At 55.9% G+C, this 19328-nt stretch overlaps 1 protein-coding gene across 2 annotated transcripts in view; it reads right to left on the bottom strand.

The window, feature by feature from the left end:
* Nucleotides 1–18264, bottom strand: part of NECTIN2 (nectin cell adhesion molecule 2) — a 44678-nt gene extending 26414 nt beyond the window's left edge. Inside the window, exon 1 of one of the 2 annotated variants that reach the window (XM_075536361.1) lies at nucleotides 17982–18264. In XM_075536361.1, coding sequence (XP_075392476.1) covers nucleotides 17982–18069 — 88 coding nt within the window. In that variant the 5' untranslated portion in view covers nucleotides 18070–18264. The remainder of the gene's footprint in view (nucleotides 1–17981) is intronic. The other variant, XM_075536362.1, reaches the window with a different exon arrangement.
* Nucleotides 18265–19328: the final 1064 nt, after the last annotated feature.

Consider the following 19328-nt stretch of genomic DNA (forward strand, 5'->3'; position numbering starts at 1 on the left):
GACAGTTGACTCTGGGGCACAGGGCCCAAGGGGATGTCAGTTCCTTGTCTTCATTGACCGACGTCTGCTGGATGGTGCTGTGCTGGAGCTAAGACTACCTCCTTCCCCCTCTGCTGAAGCTTGAAGATACAGGGAACCCTCCCTCCAGTCCTTTCACTCTGAATCCCTCACCTGCGCCACCTCCTGGATCCCTCTCTCAACTGGAAAGCCATCCGTGCAGAGACCCTCCCCCCCCCACCCCCCAAATCTCTGGAGAACCCAGCCATTGCTCTGTGGAAGACCCCTGGGCCACCCTAAGTTGGCTGAAGTCAAGTGGGAACAGCACCTGGCCCACAATCCCCTCTTCCCCCCCGCCCCCCCCCCAAGGTTAGCAGCCGTGAGAATGTAACGGAGGTTCTCCCTGGAGAGACAGGTCCATGGGCAGCTCCACCGGCTCCATCCCTTGGGATGCAGTGGCGGGCATCCCAGACTTGATCTCCATGGAGACGTCACCTCAGGGGTAGTGTTCTGTATCTGGTTGGGTGTCGCCATCCCTGTCAGAGCCCAGTCCTACACTGTTTACAAGTTCCAGGGTGATCTCCCCAACTGCCTTATCTCTAGGGTTGTCCCTATGTCTTAGCTGGTGCCCCTTTGTCCTTTAGACTCTGCGAAGTAGCCTGGTTTAAATGATGAATTGCACGGTCACTTTACGTAACGCAGACTTTATGCCCTTGACTCAGAGTCTCCATCTGGCCTGTTACTCCCCCACCTCCTCCCGAGGTTTGGTTCTCCCTACGGCTACCTCTCCTTATGTGGTAGACGGGCGAGCACAGCTTGCGAGCCAAACTTTCCTACCTGAGGAAAGCAGTCTCTTTCCCAAGCATTTCCCTCACTGAGGTCAGAAGAGAATTTGATATGTTTTTTAATGGCCCCTAGCTCCATTGACCTGGCTGAAGCTTGCGTCTGTACAATTATTTCTTTGGAGAATGTTTATCGCAGGACGTAATAACATAAACCAACCACAAACCCGCTGCTGTCAGGTCAGGCTCAGCCTGACACTGCCAGACAGAGAAGTACCCTCACAGGATTTCTTGGCCGTGAACCTTTTTACAGAAGCTGACTGGGACAGCTGGCAGATTTGGACAGGCCACACTTCCGGCTAAGCTGAAAGCCAACTCCAGCACCAAGATTCCTTGTTTGGTAACAGCCGTAATGATTGGGGAGCGAAGTCCTATGGGTGACTCATTAGTTGGTGAATCAATCTACTCTGTAGCTACAAAATATTCTCAGGGATGGGTTTCGGCTCAAAGAGTGAAGAGAGTCTCAGGGCCACAGGCCAAGGGCTCTCTCCAGGCTCAACCAGCCCGGTCAGTTGGCTTTTTGAAAAAATTATTATCTTTTTCTCACAAGAATTTGAATGAATCACTAGTCTTCTGGTGAACAGCCACAAGCACACCATTGACACCACCCAGGTGTCGGGGGTGGGGGGGTGTGGGACCATGAAAGGGTGCCCGCCCCCTAAGAGCTGGCCTGTGGGGCAAGAAGCCCCCCACCCCAGGTAGGAGGCCGAATCACAAAATCACAGGTCTAGCTTTGGTGGGTCTCCCACCAGGTCCCACCAAGCAGAACCCCGCAGCCACCTGATGCTCCAGGGCCCACACTGCGGCCCATGGGACAGTCCTGGTGGCTCAGGACCTGGGGCAGGATTCTGAGTGCAATCCCAGCCCCAGACCTCGTGTCTTACTGCTGAGACTCCCACCCCCCACCCCCACCTTGTGTTTGTAAGTGCTCTGGCCCTGAGAAGGTTTTTAAATGTGTCATTTACCTCTCTAATCATGACAATTGCTATAAAATAAACAAAAATTTAGAAGAAAGAAAGGGTGCCCGCATCATGGTGGTCATCTCTTTAGGAGATGAAACAGAAGGGGAAGGGGGCGCGGGGAGGGAGGGGGAGGGAAAAAAAAGGGAAATGAGCTGATTCCAGGAACCCAAGTGGAAGGCGAAATTTGAGAATGACGAGGGCAACGAATGTACAAGGGTGCTTTACTCAATTGATGCATGTATGGATTTGGATAAGAGTTGTGTGAGCCCCAAGAAAACGATTTATTTTTTAAAAAGACAAAACAGAAACACCAGGCATTGAGTACCTCCCAGTTCAAGCCGACAGGACAGCGCACCTTTGTTACAGAACATCCCAGGTTGGAATCACTCCGGAAGCAGACTGCCTCATCCTCCTCCCACCGGGCGAAGGTGACTCTGAACCACCAATCTTTTCCATTTCTTTTTTTAAAGTAAATATTGTCCAAAGTGTTAGAAGCTAGTGACTTTTCTTTTTCATAGACTTTGTCCAATCGCACTTGCAGTAGGGACTTTGAAATGACGGCTGTATTGGATTCTGTCACTCATTCACGAGCAGGATCATAGTTATAAAACTGCTTACTAGCCTTCCATCGGATGAATTTACACATGGACGCATGTCGTCTAGCGAGTTGCCCTGGCCCTGGGATTACAAGGTCAAAGAACACACTGATCTCCACAAACGGATACTAATCAGTACTTCCTAACACGGTAAGGACATTTTTATAGTTTCATTGACATTATATTCACATGCCGTCCCTTCCGTAGTTAGGTCACTTTTGAAAAGAAACGACCATCCGGAACATTAAAACAAGCCAGAGAAAAAATTTCTGTGTGGAACAGAGAGAGAGAGAGAGATTTAAGCCTAGAGCAAATGGGGGCTGGGTGGAGAGGGAGGTGAACTGACTGGGTATCATATTATACCTTGATAGTTCCATCCACCACAGTCAAGTTTACAATAATCTCCATCTGATAGCAAAGCTGTGTTAGCCCCTTGCCTGTGACTATCAGGGATCTGCCAGAGGCTTAACCTGACGATGCAGTCTGCACATGGACTTGGGGCCCTCATTGGACCCCCACAGCCTTCTACAAATTGGGTGTTCACCATTTAAACACGATACGTTCTCCTCATATTTGAATTTTGCTATCTGTGCTCTCTGCATGACACCGGCTGGTGTGCTTCTTCCGCGTGGACTTAGTTGACGCCTCACTTAGATGGCGACTTCTTTCTAAGCCTTTAAGACCCCAGACATGATCCCCACGGAAAGCCGGGCACCATCTGCTTTCTTCGCCATCCTTTGCAGTAACGCGCTTATCTTCAGTGGTCATTTCATGAAGGCCCATCTGGAGCAGGGTCACGTTCTAAGAACCAACTGTTCTTGGATTTGGGGCTAGAGTAAGCGAACCCCAAACCTTTTGATTAGCAGCTGAGCACCGGACCACTGGGCTACAAGCAAGAGTGCCTTTTCTTAGAAGGTAACCAAAAACTCCCTGCCACTGGTCCCGTCAATACCAACTCACGCTGACCCTATAGGGCAGGACAGAACTGCCCCCGTGAGTTTCCAAAATGAATGCTTTACAGGAGTCGGAAGTCCTGTCTTCTCCCCCCTTGGAGCGGCTGGTGGTTTTGAACTGCTGACCTTGCACCTAGCAGTCCAAGGTGTACCCTGCTAGTCACCAGGGCGCCTCACCGTATCTTCTAAGGCTTAGACGATAAACCAGACTCACCGCCATCGAGTCAATACTCACTCATAACTGGTTCCGGGACTAGAAAGCCCAGCCTTTCTCCCCAGGAGCTGCTGGTGGTTTGCAACTGCTGACCCCCTGAATTGCAGCCCGCTAGGTGACCTAACTACACCAGCGGTTCTCAACCTTCCTCATGCAGTGGGGACCCCCCGCAACCATATAATAATTTCCGTTGCTACTTCATCACTGTCATTTTGCTACTGTTGTGAATCGGGCGACCCCTGTGAAAGGGTCGTTTGACCCCCCCCAAAGGGGTCTCAACCTACAGGTTGAGAACCACTGCACTACACCATCCGGGCTCCTCACCTTGACATAACAGGGCTGCAGCTTACTCTCCAGAGGCTTAAAGGTGTGAAAAACAAGAGAGACAATAAAAGTTGGGGACAGAACCCTGGGGCGCACACTTCCATTCTGACACTATCGGGTCACCAAGGAGTCCGAACTAAGCAGAAGGCAACGTACGATGGAGGACAAGATGAAGCCACTGTGGCCACCTCGGGCCCAAGGTCACCTCTAGGGGAGGCTCCCAGGTCATTCCAGGGGCCCGACACCTGTGATGTTTGAAGTGTATCCTAAACCTTACACTCTCCCCTTTCTCGGACGCCTCTCACCCGCACCCTTTGAGCAATCTTATTTTTAAACAGCTTTATGGAAGCATCCTGCGCACACCATGAAATCCTATCCTTTCAGGTGTACAATTCAAATGGGTTTGGGTGTATTCACATCTAATCACCATCAATTTCAGAATGTCTTCGTCAATCCCAGCAGCCATGCCCCACTCCTCCCTAGCCCGTTACCCCACCTCCTTTTGTTGGTTGGGTGCCTGGGGTACCCTCCAGCTCCTAGCCACCCTGGAACCCAAGCAAAGACGCAAACAAACTCACAGCCGTTGAACCCATTCCCACGCACGGCGACCCTACCGGGCCCAGTCAGACTGCCCGTTTCGGTGTCCTGTGGATGAGAGATGAGGCAGTCTAATCTCTCTCGTGGGGCAAAGGCTGGGTTTGAACCGCCGACCTTGTGGTTAGCAGCTCAGTGTCACCCTCTACACCACTAGTGACCCCATAAAAACCCGTCATGGAGTTGCTTCTCACTCAGTGGAAAGAACTGGCCCCGAGGGCTTCCGAAAGGAACTCTCTACTCTCGCTTGGGGGTAGAAAGCCCCAGGTTTCTCCAGAGGGCAGAATAACGCCCCCCCCCCCACCCCCGGGGGGAGTGCACCAGGGCCACAATCCGGACGCACACAGACTGGCCACAGCTCCCTCCCTCCTGTGGAGCAGCTGGTGTGTTTGAACTGCCACCTTTTCGGCTTGCAGCACAATTCTTCGGACCCCTGTCCCTGCAAGACTGTCCCCTCTCCTTCCAAACCCACTGCCGCCATGTCGAGTCAGCGCACTGGCTCGATAGCTATGTAGTTTCGATAGGACTTCATAGGGTTTCGATAGAACTATATAGTGTTTCTGGAAGGAGCCCTGGTGACAGAGTGGATTATACACTGGGCTGCTAACCGGAAGGTCGGCAGTTTGATTCCACCAGCTGCTCTGAGGAAGAAAGATGAGGCTCTCTACTCCCAAACCCACGGGGGCAGTTCTGCCCCGCCCCTATCGGGTTGCTAAGAGTTGGAACTCGCTCCATGTCAGTGACTTTGACAGTCTTTATATACATGGGGCTTCTGAGGTTCATTTGGGTTTGAAGCACCCCTCTGTGGTTGGAAGTCCCATGCGCAAAGTTGCTGTGCCACTGTGTGTGAAGGAGCCGCCATCCTTTCTCCCCCCAGGGAAAAAAACCAGCAACAAAGGCCAGGACGTTGCTGACGACTTGTAAGGAGCCCACAGGACAGGGCAGAACTGCCCCCTGTGGGTTTCGGAGGCTGTGACTCTTCATGGGATTGGCGATGCCACCAGGACTCCTGTCCTTTCATTTAGCGTCTTTCTCCCCACAGAGCAGCTGGTGGTTTTGAACTGCTGGCCTGGTAGTTAGCAGCCCAAGTCATAACATCTAAGTCATCAGAACTCCCGCCCTTTCTCCCTCCGTAGCATCGAATCTTCTTTCGGTCACGAGAGATTTGCCTATGCAGGAAAAACTCATGTACATGGAATCACACACTGGGTGGCGTGTGTCATTTAGCATGTTGGTGGCTCATCCTCACCGCAGTATGTTAGTACTCCATTACTTTTCATGGCCGAGTAATAGTCCACTGTATGGATATACCGCATTCTGTTTACCCAGCCATCAGTTCAGCACATGTGAGCTGCTGTAATAGCCGTTTGCGGACGCGTGGTGTCATTTTTTCAGATTACCTCCTGTTTTTTTCACTTCTAGGAATAAAGGGAAATGGTTCCCATTTGTACAAAGCAGGGAAGGAGGGAGGGAGGGAGGGAGGGCGGGCACGCACCAGCTACCTGGGTCCCAATCCCAGCTCTAATGCTTTGTGGCTGTGTCAACCGTGAGCAGGTCATTGAACTTCTTGATGCCTCAGTTTCCCTTTCTGTACAAGGTGCGTAACAACTGTACCCACTTCTTAGGTGCCTTATAAAAATCAAGGACTGGTGTGGTGTGCCCCTTGAGGATGTGCCACAGTGGACTCTGGCAGCCAGCTGAAGGAAGCAGCCCTGGCAGTGGCGGAGTAGGCCACACGTCCGGCCGCTAACCAGTCAGCAGATCGTACCCACCAGCCACTCCACAAGAGGAACAGGAGACTGTTGCCATAAAGATGGACAGAAAGGAGGCCCGGTGAGGTCCTGGATGACAAATGGGGCTGCTTACCTGCAAGGTTGGCAGTTCGACCCCCCCAGCCACTCACTCCTCTGGAGCAAGATGAGGCTTTCTGCTCTTATAAAGATTCACACGGCCTTGAAAACCCCAAAGGACCGTTGTTTCCTGAAATCGTTTTTTCTCCCAACAGGTTTGATATGAAACGCACGTATCATGTACGTACCACAGAGAAGTCGCTTTTCAAAAGCGGTTCGCGTGCACCCTGCCACCCCCCCCAAGGGACAGTTCTAGTGTGTCTTATGAGTCGATGGCGCTGAGGTTGGCTTTGGGTTGTAAAGTACAACGATTGCCCTGAGAGAAGTACAGCCAGGAGGCTCCTTAGAGGCAACGACGGCGAGACTGGTCTCACACGCTTGGCGCAGGTTGTCGGGAGGGACATCCCAATAGAGAAAGATTCACCCGGGGGCCCGCAGCGGTGGGCTCAGAACAACTGTGAGGACAGGACAGGGAGGATGTGGCCGTGTTTCGCTGTTGTTCCTTACAAGTCAGAACTGGGACAGAAGAGAAAGAGGGGAGCCAAAGATCTAAGGGAGAACTGGACAGTTGGGCTAATTATCAGCACGAGCAAGCCTCCGCTACGTCAAGACGGGAAGAACTAGATGGTGCCCGGCTACCGTTATGACACGCTCTAACCCAGGCCACCAGAGATGCGGTTCCTAAACCACCAGCAGCTCCTCTGGAGGAAGAAGCTGCTTTCTACTCCCGGCAAGAGTGACAGTCTCAGGAACCCCCAGGGGGCAGTCCCACCCTGTAGGGCCGCTAGGAGTGCTAGAAGACCCAAGGGCGGGTTGCTATCTGAAAGCATGAATGACGAGGTGGGGGCAGGAGGGTGAGCAGAGTTTAAGTCAACAGGCGTGAAACCAACGGCAGGCAGGCAGGCGGGATGCTGTCACAGCCCGCGAAGTGTAGCCCATGCGGCTGGCCATTAGGTCTAGGCACGGCGGCCACTGCCACAAATAAAAGTTAATTAAGGAAAAGGAAAGAAAGGAGAACTATTTGCAAAGCACTTCGCAAAAGGCCACAGGAAACGGTCCAGCAAGCAGGGCGTAGAAAACTCGCACAGCCACACAGCGAGGGAACCTGGCGTTACAAGTGGCTCCTGACACTCAGAAGTTGCTCAGGGGGGGCCCAGTGGTGGAACTGCTGGGCTACAAAGCAAAGGGTCAGAAGTTCGACTCCACCAGCCCTGCCTAGGGGGAGGATGCTCTGCTTTGATAAAGATGTCCAAGCTTTGAAAACTCTATGGGAGACCAGGAACTTCCACGCTGCCCTGCTGGATGCGTAGGAGTTAGGGTTAGCTGGAAGGCAATGAGTTTGTTTGCTCTGGGTTGTTTGTTTTGCTTGAGAGCACTAAGGACTCAGGGCATGTCAAGGGCCAATTGCTACCTGGGCTGGGTGCGTGTGGGTGTGTGTCCTGCCTCACACAGAAAACTCAAAGAATTCCCAATCATCATATCCATTTGGACTCATATCTAGCACTGATGAAACACCCAACTTTCCTCTACTTTTTTTTAAAACATTTTATTAGGGGCTCATACAACTCATCACAATCCACACATATACATACATCAATTGTATGAAGCACATCTGTACATTCTTTGCCCTAATCATTTTCAAAGCAATTGCTCTCCACTTAAGCCCTTTGCATCAGGTCCTCTTTTTTTTTGTTTTTGTTTTCTCCCCTTCCTCCCCTCTACTTCTTTAACGCTTCCTCCCAACCAGGATCATGACTCCAGTCCTACCTTACAAATCCGGCTAGACCAGTACATGTACAGGTCAGAGCTGGAAGCACAGGGAATCCAGGACAGATAAACCCCCTCAGGACCAATATCGAGAGTAGTGATACCAGGAGGGGAAAGGGAAGGTGGGGGAGAAAGGGGCAACTGATCACAATGATCTACCCATAACCCCCTCCCTGGGGGATAGACAACAGAAGAGTGGGTGAGGGGAGACATCGGTCAGTGTAAGATATTAGAAAATAATAAATTATCAAGGGTTCAGGAGGGAGGGAGGGGGTAAAGGAGAAAAAATGAACTGATACCAAGGGCTCAAGTAGAAAGAACATATTTTGAGAATGGTGATGGCAACAAGTGTACAAATGTGCTTGATACAATTGCTGTATGTATGGATTGTGATAAGAGCTGACGAGCCCCCAGTAAAATGATAATATACCGGTAATTAAAAATATGTATATTCACTTATATCAACCCTTGACGAGGTAGAACTGCCCTTGTGGTTTCCTAGGCAGGAGCTCTTAACAGGAGTAGAAAGCCCAGAGAGGCTGATGGTTTTGAACTGCTGACCTTGCGATTAACAGCAACCCAATCGGTAACCACAACTGGGACAAACCGTTCACATGGCTAGTGAGAGGTCCCCAGGCAGCTGGTGACCCCTCAGGCAGGCCAGTTCCAGGAGTTCTTTGTGGGAAGAGCCCAGTGGAGTGCTGAAGCACCCATGTCACAGCTCACCTCATGGAATTCCCAGCATGACCCAAAGGGGGGGGGCACCCCCTCGGGAAATGGGACCCTTCCCTTCCAGAGGGGCGTAAGACTCCCTGCAGCCTCTACCTCTTTCCAGTTGAGTGGCCTGGTTTCTGAGCCAAAATGCCTCCACGGGTAAACCAGGGCATTGGAGCTGCCCTGTGGACTCCATTGTGACCGGTCCACTCAACAACTCTGTCCTGGCACTCTCGGCAGGGGCTGGCACCTGAGTGAAGCCTGGCGAGAGAGGGGGCCGCCTCCCGCAGGCCCAACGCTGCTGTGATTGAACTGCCAACACCCATGGGGCTGGGGTTGGGGCTGGCAGGAAAAACCCAGACAGAAGTCAGGAGCAGGGAGCCAGGAGGCAACAACTTGGCTGGGCCTGAGGAAGAGAGTCAGCCCCTTTTCTTTCTACCAGGCACTTCCTCCTCCACCCCTCCCCAGTCCTCCCTGGCATGGGGCCATGCTCCTGAGAAGGGAAGCAAAGAATGAGATCTCCCCTTTAGGCTCCTTCCTTCAGGAAGTTCTTCCTTCAGCCCCCCACCCAACCCCAGTCTCTCCGTTTAATAAGCACCCATAAAGCACCCGTCCGCCTAGCCCAGTTGGCCTCTCTAGCTGGGTGAGGTCAGAGCACTCCAGGAAGAAGCCGGAGAGCCTGGGGGGAGCCCAGGTGTTGGGTTTGGGCCTAGAGGCAAGTGGGAGCCGTAGAAGGTTGTCACTCGAGCTAAGGACCCGTGAGGGGAAGGGAGGGAGGTGAGGACTTCAAAGGGGCCTGAAAGGGGTCTCAAGGAGGCGTGCTGGAGGGTGAACCTGAGATGGGGTGGGGGGTGCAGTTTGCAAAGACAGACGGGGCAGGGATTTGGTGGTGGTGCGGTGGGCTATTCATTGAGCGGATCCCTGCAGGGTTAGCAGTGGGGAAATCCACTGCTCCTGGCGACAAAAGGTGAGGCTTCCTGCCCCCGTAGAGAGGAACATCTCGGAAACCCTTTTGTCCTGTAGGGTCGCTATGAGTCGGAACAGAGTCAAGGCAGTGTGTTTGGTTTGGGTGGTTTGGTGGTAGGGAGCCAGGGGACTTTTTACAGTGGTCCATGAGGCCCCTACACAACCTTTCTCAGGCCCCTCTCTGTCCTCAGCTCCATCCTCCAGCCCCTGGCTCTCGGTCCCAGCCATCATCACCAAGAACAGCCATAAGAAGACCTGGTGACCCTCAGGTTAAGTGCCCAGCTGCTAAGCAAACAACCCTTAGAAACCACCCAGCCACGTGCGTTGAGTTGACAACCAAGAAATCCCCACAAGCCAGTTCTGCTCAATGACAAGGGACGCTACTGAGTTGGGATCCACTCACTGGGACCGGTATTTGGACCCGAGGTGATGTTGGGAACCAAACAGCTCAGAGAACCTAGTGTTCTCCCAGAGTCTTGCCAGTCACCCACTCTTCGCCCATCGGCTCGGCTGCGGCAGGACTCTTGGGGAGCAGTGCCGGCCACCATGCTGGGGCGGTGGAAAGCCCACATCGGCAGCACGTGTGCACGGCAGCAGTTACGGGTGGAGGGGTTTGAGCTGGTTCTTCTTGCCCAAAGAAGACCCCTGTGTGGGACCCGTCCTTCTGTGACTTAGTTTCCCGTCATACAGGGCTGTCCTTGCCCAGAGCCCTCTTCTGCTTCTGCATACCACTGGCCACAAATCTGGTTCCCAGGCCATGCGCACACAGCCCTTGCTTGCCCACGGCGGTGACTGCACCGGCTGGAAGCCCCGTCCTTGGAGAGCAGTCAAGGAAGCAGGTCCTCTTCAGGAAGCCCTGCTGGTTTCCTCCCCACCCCCGCCACCTCCCTGGGGATCCTTCTGGTCGGGTCCCAGTGAGTGGATCCTAACTCCGTAGGGTCCTGTGTCATTGAGCAGAACTGGCTCATCGGGGGGTGTTTTTGGTTGTCCTCTGCAGAGCCTACCTTTCTGAATGCACAGGGGCATCTGAATGGCTGTCCTGGAGACAGCTGGTGCCCCCAAGCGTGTCAGAGGTTTGCTTATTTTTCTTTTCTTTTTAAATCATTTTATTGGGGACTCGTACAATTCTTGTCGCAACCCATCCATCCATTGTGTCGAGCACATTTGTTGCCATCATCCTTCTCAAAACATTTGCTTTCTTTCTACTTGAGCCCTTAATAGCAGCTCCTCATTTCTCCCTCCCTCTCCACTGTCATGAACCCTTCATAATTCATAAATTATTATTTTGTCATATCTTACACTGTCCGACGTCTCCCTTCACCCACTTTTCTGTTGTCCGTCCCCCAGGGAGGAGGTTATATGCAGATCCTTGTAATCGGTTCCCAAGTTGCTTATTTTTCTTCAGAAACAAGACCACCCCGTTTTCCTTCCAAGGCACCTCTGGGTGAACTCAAACTCCATCCTTTAGCACCCAAGCGTGCTAATCACTTAAAACCCCTTTGCTTTTGCATCTCTTCTGACTCACAGTGAGACGCGACAACTCCACAGCGTGCCCAAGGCTGTAAATCTTTAAGGAAGCAGACAGCACATCCTTCTCCCAGGAATGGGCTGAGCCAAAACCCCAAGTAAATTCCAATGCATACTCTACAGGACAGAGCACTGCCTCCGGCGCTTTCAAGGCTAGAGCCTTTTACAGAAGCAGCCAGCCTCAACGTTCTCCCTCAAAGGGGCTCGTGGGTTTGAACCAGTGACCTGGCCGTTAGCGGCCCAATACCTAAGGCACAGGGCCAGCAGAGCTCTCCTAATGCTCCCCTCCCTTGAGGACATCAGCTCCTTGGGGACAGGGAATTGTCTCAGAGCTCCATCCCCAGATGCTACCACTGAGACAAGCCCACAGCGGATGCTCGATACACATGAGCTGAATGAGCACATGAGTTGGGCCGAAAATCAGGCTCGGAGATGCCCATCCTCAGCTCCTCAGCCCGTCATGGATTGGCTGTTTGGCCCCTTTGCAGGAATTTCCACCTGTCGAAAGGGTCAGATTAGGTCCTATCACCACCGGACAGGTGGGTCCCTGTCTCTCCACCACTTGAACATCAGTGCCCATGGGGGCGCAAGGGGTCTTTGCCTCGCTCCGTGCTGTATCCCCAGAGTCTATCACAGTGCCTGGCACACAGGAAACCAAACCCAACTCCCAGCCATCAAGTCAGTTCCGACACATGGAGACCCTATAGGATGGGGGGTGGGCGGTGTTTCTGAGGCTGCCGATCTTTACAGACGCCTCATCTTTCTCCTTCGGAGCGGCTGGTGAGTTTGAACTCCTGACCCAGCATAACCCACAACCCTGCCAGGGTTCCTCGGCCACACGGGAGGGGCTCCCTAAATCCTGTGGCGTGATGTCACGGCAAGGCTGGTGGGGAATCAAGTGCCGTGTGTTCCACAGGCACTGGGAGCCATGAAGAGTTACAGACAGGGAGAGGAAGGAGGTCAGCTTTGTGCTTTGGGAGGTTCCCTCTGAATTATGGAAGGGAACGACTGGGGGCAGGAAGGGCCTGGATGGGGGGAGAGGGGTGCATTTCAGGTGGCGGCAGGGACAATAAGACTGGAGGACGACTGGCCAGGAGTGGGAACCCTGGTGGCCAGCACACTGCGGGCACGTGTGCCAATGCTCTGACCTTGGGGGAGGGGGCCAGCACAGCAGAGGGGGAGGGTGGCCTGCGAGCACTCCTGACAAGCCTGCCTGGCAGCTTCATGAGGTGATCGCTGGGTCCCCACACAGACTTCCTCTCCTGTTAAATTGTACTTATTGCAAACACCCTCCCCCACCCCAATTTTGTTATGGAACACCAGGACGACCAAGGCTGCTGTGAGAGCCAAGGAGAACATTCTGGGGGACAGAGAACCAGGGGCAGGGAGACCACATGGAACACCCAGTGACTCAGGGAACTCCTGGGTCTGAGGGAGGAGAGGCTGGGGACCTGGACTCCTGGGTCTGAGGGAGGAGGGGCTGGGGCCCTGGACTCCTGGGTCTGAGGGAGGAGGGGCTGGGGCCCTGGACTCCTAGGTCTGAGGGAGGAGGGGCTGGGGCCCTGGACTCCTAGGTCTGAGGGAGGAAGGACCTGGACTCCTGGGCCTGAAGGAGGGGGGAGCTGGGGACCTGGACTCCTGGGTCTGAGGGAGGAGGGGCTGGGGACCTGGACTCCTGGGTCTGAGGGAGAAAGGACCTGGACTCCTGGGTCTGAGGGAGGAGGGGGCTGGGGCCCAAGATTTCTAGGACCTAGAGAGAGGAAGGGCTAGAAGCTGGGTCTCTGGGTCCCAAGGCTGGCTGGCTCCTCAGGGCGTCTTCCTCCCCCCACCTCAGACCTATAAAACCTAGGAGACTCACCCCTCCCTTCCCCACAGCATGGTATGGCCCTTAGACGCTTGCTTGCTGGCCCCAGCTGCTGCCTCAGCCACCCCGTTCATTAATTAATTGCATTTACCACTGTGCCGCCCCCGCAGCGGAAACCCAGGAGCCGGTTTGGGGGGTGGGGATGGGGGTGCGCAGCTGGGGCCAGCCAGGATGTAGGGCTGCCGGTCAGTCTTGAGCCTGGGCACCTGCCCCTTCCTCCCTGTTTCCGGAGTCCATGCAGTTGATGTCACCTGGGTGGGCCAAAACACCCTGAAGGGCTCCCCTGGATGCTCTGACCCCTCCAGGGGCAGAGAAAGTGTGCAAGTTCTGGTGCCGTAGAAAACATGACAATAAAGGACTCTCTCAGACTCTGACTCACAGCGACCTCTACAGGGCGCAGTGAGGTTCTGAGCCTGCCAAGCTTTGGTGGCGAACAGAAAGCCTCCTCTTTAGAAGTTGGAGCAGCTGGTTTGTTTGAACCAGCCACCTTGTTAGCAGTCGGTGCCTGACCCAAGCTGGCACCAGGGAACATCTCGATGCCTCTGTCCACTAAAGTCGTCCCCTGCTTGCAGGTTTTGAGACTTGGGGGTCTTACTCTCTCTGAGGCATCTCTCATGTCTCTTCTCTGTACACCCCCGGGTCTCTGCTCTCTCTTTCTGTGTCTGGTTCTGAGAGTCTCATGCTGGGGCCCCTCAGGGGTCTCTCCCTCCCAGAATTTCTCTTTGCTGGGACCTCCAGAGGGCACGAGAGGCTGTGGTTCGAATCCCGCTGTCCCTTGTCCCTCCCATCCCTCGTCCCTCCCAACAACCCCCTCCCCGCCCCCCCCCCCCCCGCACAGGACCTGCTTCCATAAAGATGCAACAACAACAGCAAAAAAGATTCAACAACAACCAAAAAAAAACCCCACTACCATCAAGTTGATTTGACTCACAGGGACCCTGGAGAACAGAGCAGAACAGGCCCGATGGGCTTCCAAGACGGTCTGCCTTTTTTCGTTTCCCTCTGCCCCCAAGAGTCCCTCCCTGTCACTCTGAATCTGTACTTCCCAGAGTCCGGGTTCTCTGCTTTCCGGGTCTCTAGGGTTCTCTCCCCCTCTCTGATTCAACGGCGTCAGAGGGGGAGAATTCTCCCGCAGCACACTCACCCTTTGGAAGGGTGCCATTCAGGGTGACTCTGCGTGCCCACCCGCAGCTGTCTGTGTCCTGACCTCCCAAGCTCAGCACGTGTCACCGATCGCCTCCTCGTGTCCTTCCCAAGATCCCTGTCAACTTTGGGCTCTGGGGATGTTCTGCGGTTATGTAACGGTGTGCCATCCCCTTGCCCGGTAATGTGATGTGATCTGAAATGACCAGCCGATCAGCTGACAGGGGATGATGTAGCACCCTTTAGGCCGGTCCCAGCCTAATGTGATGATGGTCAGGGGGACTTTCCCTGGGCTGTCATCGCTTTTTTTGTTTTTATCTTACAAGAGATAAAAAGAGACCAAGAAAAGCAAATGCCGCACCTCTAGGCGGTGGCAGGACACTGGTGGTTACGTATGGCTACGCACTGGGCATGTCAACAGAAAGTCCAGGAATTTGAAACCACCGGTGGCTCCCGGGGAAAAGCCTGGCTTTCTATTCCTGTAAACAGTTGCCATCTGGAAAACCCACAGAGGCAGCTCTACCCTGTCCTAATGAGTCGCTATGAGTGGGCATCGACTAGGTGGCCAGGAGATTTGTTTGTTTCTTGGGTATGGAAAGGAGGAGAGAACCTTCTCCCAGAGCCTGAGAGAGCCTGCCTTGAAGTTTAGGGCTTCCAGCCCCTGGACTGTGAGCACACAGCAACTGCAGCATGGTGACTGGTGGGCATGCCAGGCCAGGACACTGGCCCGTGACCCGTGGGCACGCACAGCCTGTGGGTTACAGCAGCACCAGCTACTGAGAACAAACATCCTTACACAATGCCCTACTTGTTTCCCCTCTGATTTCTGAGACCTTGATCTTCAGGGTCTGCCCCCTACCCAGCCTTGGATCACTGGAGCCTCTCTCCAGGTCTCTGGCCTCTGCCTCTCAGGGTCTCAGCTTCTCCCAGGCTCTGCCTGGGCCCTGGAACTGGGTCCCTGCTTTTTCTCCTCCCCCTCCGGCTCCAATTCTCAGCCTCTCGAGGACATTAAAAATGTAACAGCATCCAGGGGAGGGAGCTGGCCCTCCTGCCTGCCTCTCTGTCCCTCCTGTGTCCACCACTCCCTGTGGCCCAAGCTCTGGCGGCCTTGAGGTCACAGCATGTTCACCCTCCCACTTCCTCCACCCTCCTTTTGGGGGTCTCCTTCAGTTATTTACATCTGCTCCCCCACCTGGGGTCTGGGTCCAGCTCCCTCCCTCTGCCCTTCCTCAGGCCCCAACCCTAAGTGCTAGCTTCCACAGCACACCCCCAATTCCTTTTCAGTATCCATGTGTGATACTCCCCATACCTTTCTCTCCATCCTGGGCTGCATCTTATCGCCCTCATCACCCCCACCCCCACCCCCAGTGTGTGAGCAGCAGGCTCACCCCCTTTTCTCCTCTGCCCAGCCCCCTTTACCTAATGAGAACAGACAAGTAGATGGGACCCAGTCCCCAGTCTCCCACCACCTCCTCCCCAGTGAATGCATAATGAGCCTGGGGGCGGAGGTGGGGTGGAGGGGGTTGGGGGTGCTTTCAGGCAGGATGCCCTGCTGGGGGCTCACCTCATCCCCTGTGGAGGCCCAGGAAGAGAAAGCAGCAGGCAGAGGTAGAGACAGGTGCATGCAGAGAGGCAGAGAGAGGGGGGCGGGGGGGAGAGCCCCATATTCAGGTGGGGCGAGAGAGGAAGAAAGGGGGGGGGCTGGAGAGAGAGGCAGAGAAAGAGAAGAAATGAAGAGAGACAGAGATAGAGCAAAGGCACAAAAAAAGAGATTTCAGAGAGGGGGTAAGGAAGGAGACAGGCTGAACCAGCAGAGAGTGGAGGCAGGAGACTCCAGGGTCACCAAAGGGGACCATCCCCTCCCTGGCGCTAAGACCTTTCCAAGGGGACGGGTAGGGCCCCAGGTACCTTCCCCAAGGATCTCACCGGGCAGGGATTATGGTCAGAAAACGCTCCCACCCGGCCCAGCAGCGCTGAGAACAGGCTCTGGAGAATCGAGGAGGCAGGCTCTGGAGCCGGGTCCCCCCCAGGAACAGTGGTTGGTCCTTTTTGAGTTTCCTGTCTCCTCGTTGGCAAAACGGGAATAGAAGTTTGCCATCCGCGAAGGCCAACTAGAACCTTCCACGAGATGAGGAACACTGACCAAAGACCTTAGCTGAGGCAGGAGGCAGGTGGAAGCAGCCCCAAATCAAGGCCGACAGGGACTCAGTGACATCTTTGGGGGGGGGGGGGGCGAGGGGATAAGGGAAGCTGGCCAGCGCCGGGTCCCTCCTAATGCCCCCTCAGTACCCCATCTCTGAGAAAACCCCTGGGAAAGACCAACAACAGCTTCTGGCTTAGTATAAACAGCTGGCTCACCTGTAAGGGGGAGGAGCCAAGGTCGCCTTCACCTGTTCCCTCCCTCCCCGGGGCCCTCACCCCGCCAGCGAGGACAGGGGGAGGTAGGGGAGGGGGAGGAAGAGGGTGGGCAGCAGAGGGGAGGGAGGGGTGTTTAGGGCCGTGACTCCTCCTCCCTTCCACAGCCCCGAGGCTGCTCCGAAGGACAAAGGCGAATCAGAGCGAAGATAAGGTCCCGAAACCTGAATCGAAAGTCGGAGTGGCCGCCCCGCCCGGCGGGGCAAAAGTGAAGCTGGGAAAACTTCCCCCGGGATGTCCGCGGCGACCCGGACCCCCGGAGGCGGTCGCTGCCCACTTAGAAGGGCGCTTCCACAACATCCCCCTGCCCACCCAGCCATTCGAAGCCCCACGAAATTGAACCTCCGTCCCCCAAGTCTGCCGAAAACCCAGGAGACAGCCGCCCAGCCCCGATCAAATCTGGAAGCCATGAAATTGAGACTCTCCGCACCGCCCACCCACCCCGCCCCCCAACTCGGCTCCAAACCTACCTGGACCCCGGCAGACGGAGCCCTTCCCCCCCATTAAATCTGGAACACCAGATCAAGACACTCCCCCACGTCCATTTCTCGCTTGACCTCGTTCAGGGCCCCCACAAGGGTGAGCCCCTCCTGCCCCCGTTCACCTGGTACCCCATTACACAGACCCGGGTGATCATTCTATCGCCCCCCCACCCCCGGTCACAGCCCCTTGTGTTGTGGGGCCCATGAGTCGAAGCCCTCAGCCCCGTCCCCAAGAAGGCTCACCCTCCATCTAGGAGACCCCCAAGTCCGATTCGAGAGGCAACCCTCGCCCCCCTCCCCCCGCGGGCCACATCCGAGCTCCCAGACCCTCGAGGTCCACACCTGGCCCCCAGCCCCCCAGGCTTCCGAGGGTCAGCCCTAGAAGAGGGGAGGTGGGGGAGGTGGTCTCCCATCACCGCGACCCTCCTGCTGGAAGGGGCGACATTCCCTGCATTCCAGAGTGGGGAACAGGAGACGGAAACGCAGATCCCGGCCAACCGCTCGGCGCAAGGTGGGGAGGGGGCTTACAGCCAACGGAGGGTTTAACCCTTTCGGCGGCAGAATTGGAGGGAGGGGGAGGGGGTGGACGGAAGTTGAGATCGAGAATGCGGGTGGGTGAGAGCGGGAGGGAGAAAAGGGTCAGCCGGGAAGGGGGCACGAGCCAGGGGGTTCGGCGGACTCGGGGTAAGAGGTGGATCGGAGCAGGGGGTGCGGGAGGGGGAGGATCCCCGCGTGGGTGGGGTCCCCGGAGCCGTCCACGCGCTCTCTCACCAGCTTTCCAAAACAGCAGCAGCAGCAGCAGCGTCGGCAGCAGCGTCGGCGACGATTTCGACGGCGGGAGGGCTGCGGCCCGGGCCATGGAGGGCCCGGGAAGGGACTGGGCCCCGATCGGGGCCGCGGGCCACTAAGCGGGCGCCGATGCGCTTGGGCGGAGGAGCAGGTGCCTGACGGGCTCCGACTCCAGGCCGGTTCTCGCCGCGCTCTCCCTCGGTGTCTCCGCGCCCGGGGCCCCGAGCTCTGGCCGTTCGGACTCGCTGACGTCACAGGACCCACCCCCTGGCTCCGGGCCCTGCCGGGTGGACTCTGGGCTCCGGCCCCGCCCCCTCCTGGGTTCTCCGCGGAGCGGGTCCCCAGGATTCAACCCCCGCCCCCGCCCAGGATTTAGACCCAGCCCGGGTCCGAGGGTTCCACACCTGCTGGTTTCCGAGGATGCTGACCCTCTCCCACCCCCAGCGCCCCGCCCAGACCCCGAGGCCCGCCCCTTTCCCAGGTCCTGACCCCGCCTTTCCCGGGGTTGAATCCCGAGCCCTCTCGGAGGTCCAACACACCCCTTTCAGGATTCTACCGTGGCTCCGAAAGAGCTACGGCCACGCCCCCACCTTTTCAATACAGAGGCTCCACCCACATGGCACGCCCCCAAACTGCGCGCGGCTTCACTTAGGTTCTGGCTCCGCCCCCTAAGCCTCTGGGCGCCCCGCCTCCAGTGTGGCCCCGCTCACCTGTTCTCTCCTAGTCCTTGGTGTCTATTTCCAGGAGCGCCTCCCGCCGCATTTCAGGTTAAAGGTGCGACGCTCCCCTGCTCACATCTGGTGGTGCAGTAGACTAGGGCGAGCGGAGGCGAAGGTTAAACGTTAAGTCAGCGGTTCGAACCCACCAGCGGCTCTGTGGGAGAAAGATGAGGCTTTCTGGAACTCCTTACAGACCTGGCAACTCACCGGGACGGTTTCCACCCTGTCCTACAGGGTCGCTGGGAGTCGGAATCGACTCGATGGCAATGGGTGGTTGGGGTTTTTGTGTGTGTGTTCTACGTTGGGGGGCACACCTGCGTGTGGCTCGTAGAGGGGGTGTCTCTGTGCCCGCTTCCACTGAGACCTCACCTCTCCTCGGCCTCATCATCAGGAAGGCCGCTCTCAGCGTCGCCTAATCTCCAACCCTAGATGTCGCTGTGCCGTGTCGTTCCCGATTTCTCTGCTTCGCAGAGCGCCTCCGCCTTTGTGTCTCTCCCGGTCCGGCCGCTCCTCTCCCGGTCCCCGGGTCGGTCCGGCTCTGCCTCTCGTCCTGACGTCGCTGGGAGTCTGCTCTCTGTCGCTGCATCTGTGTCGCGTGGTCTCCGTGTCT

The sequence above is a fragment of the Tenrec ecaudatus genome, chromosome 18 (genome assembly GCF_050624435.1).
Source record: "Tenrec ecaudatus isolate mTenEca1 chromosome 18, mTenEca1.hap1, whole genome shotgun sequence".
NCBI classification, from domain to species: Eukaryota; Metazoa; Chordata; class Mammalia; order Afrosoricida; family Tenrecidae; genus Tenrec; species Tenrec ecaudatus.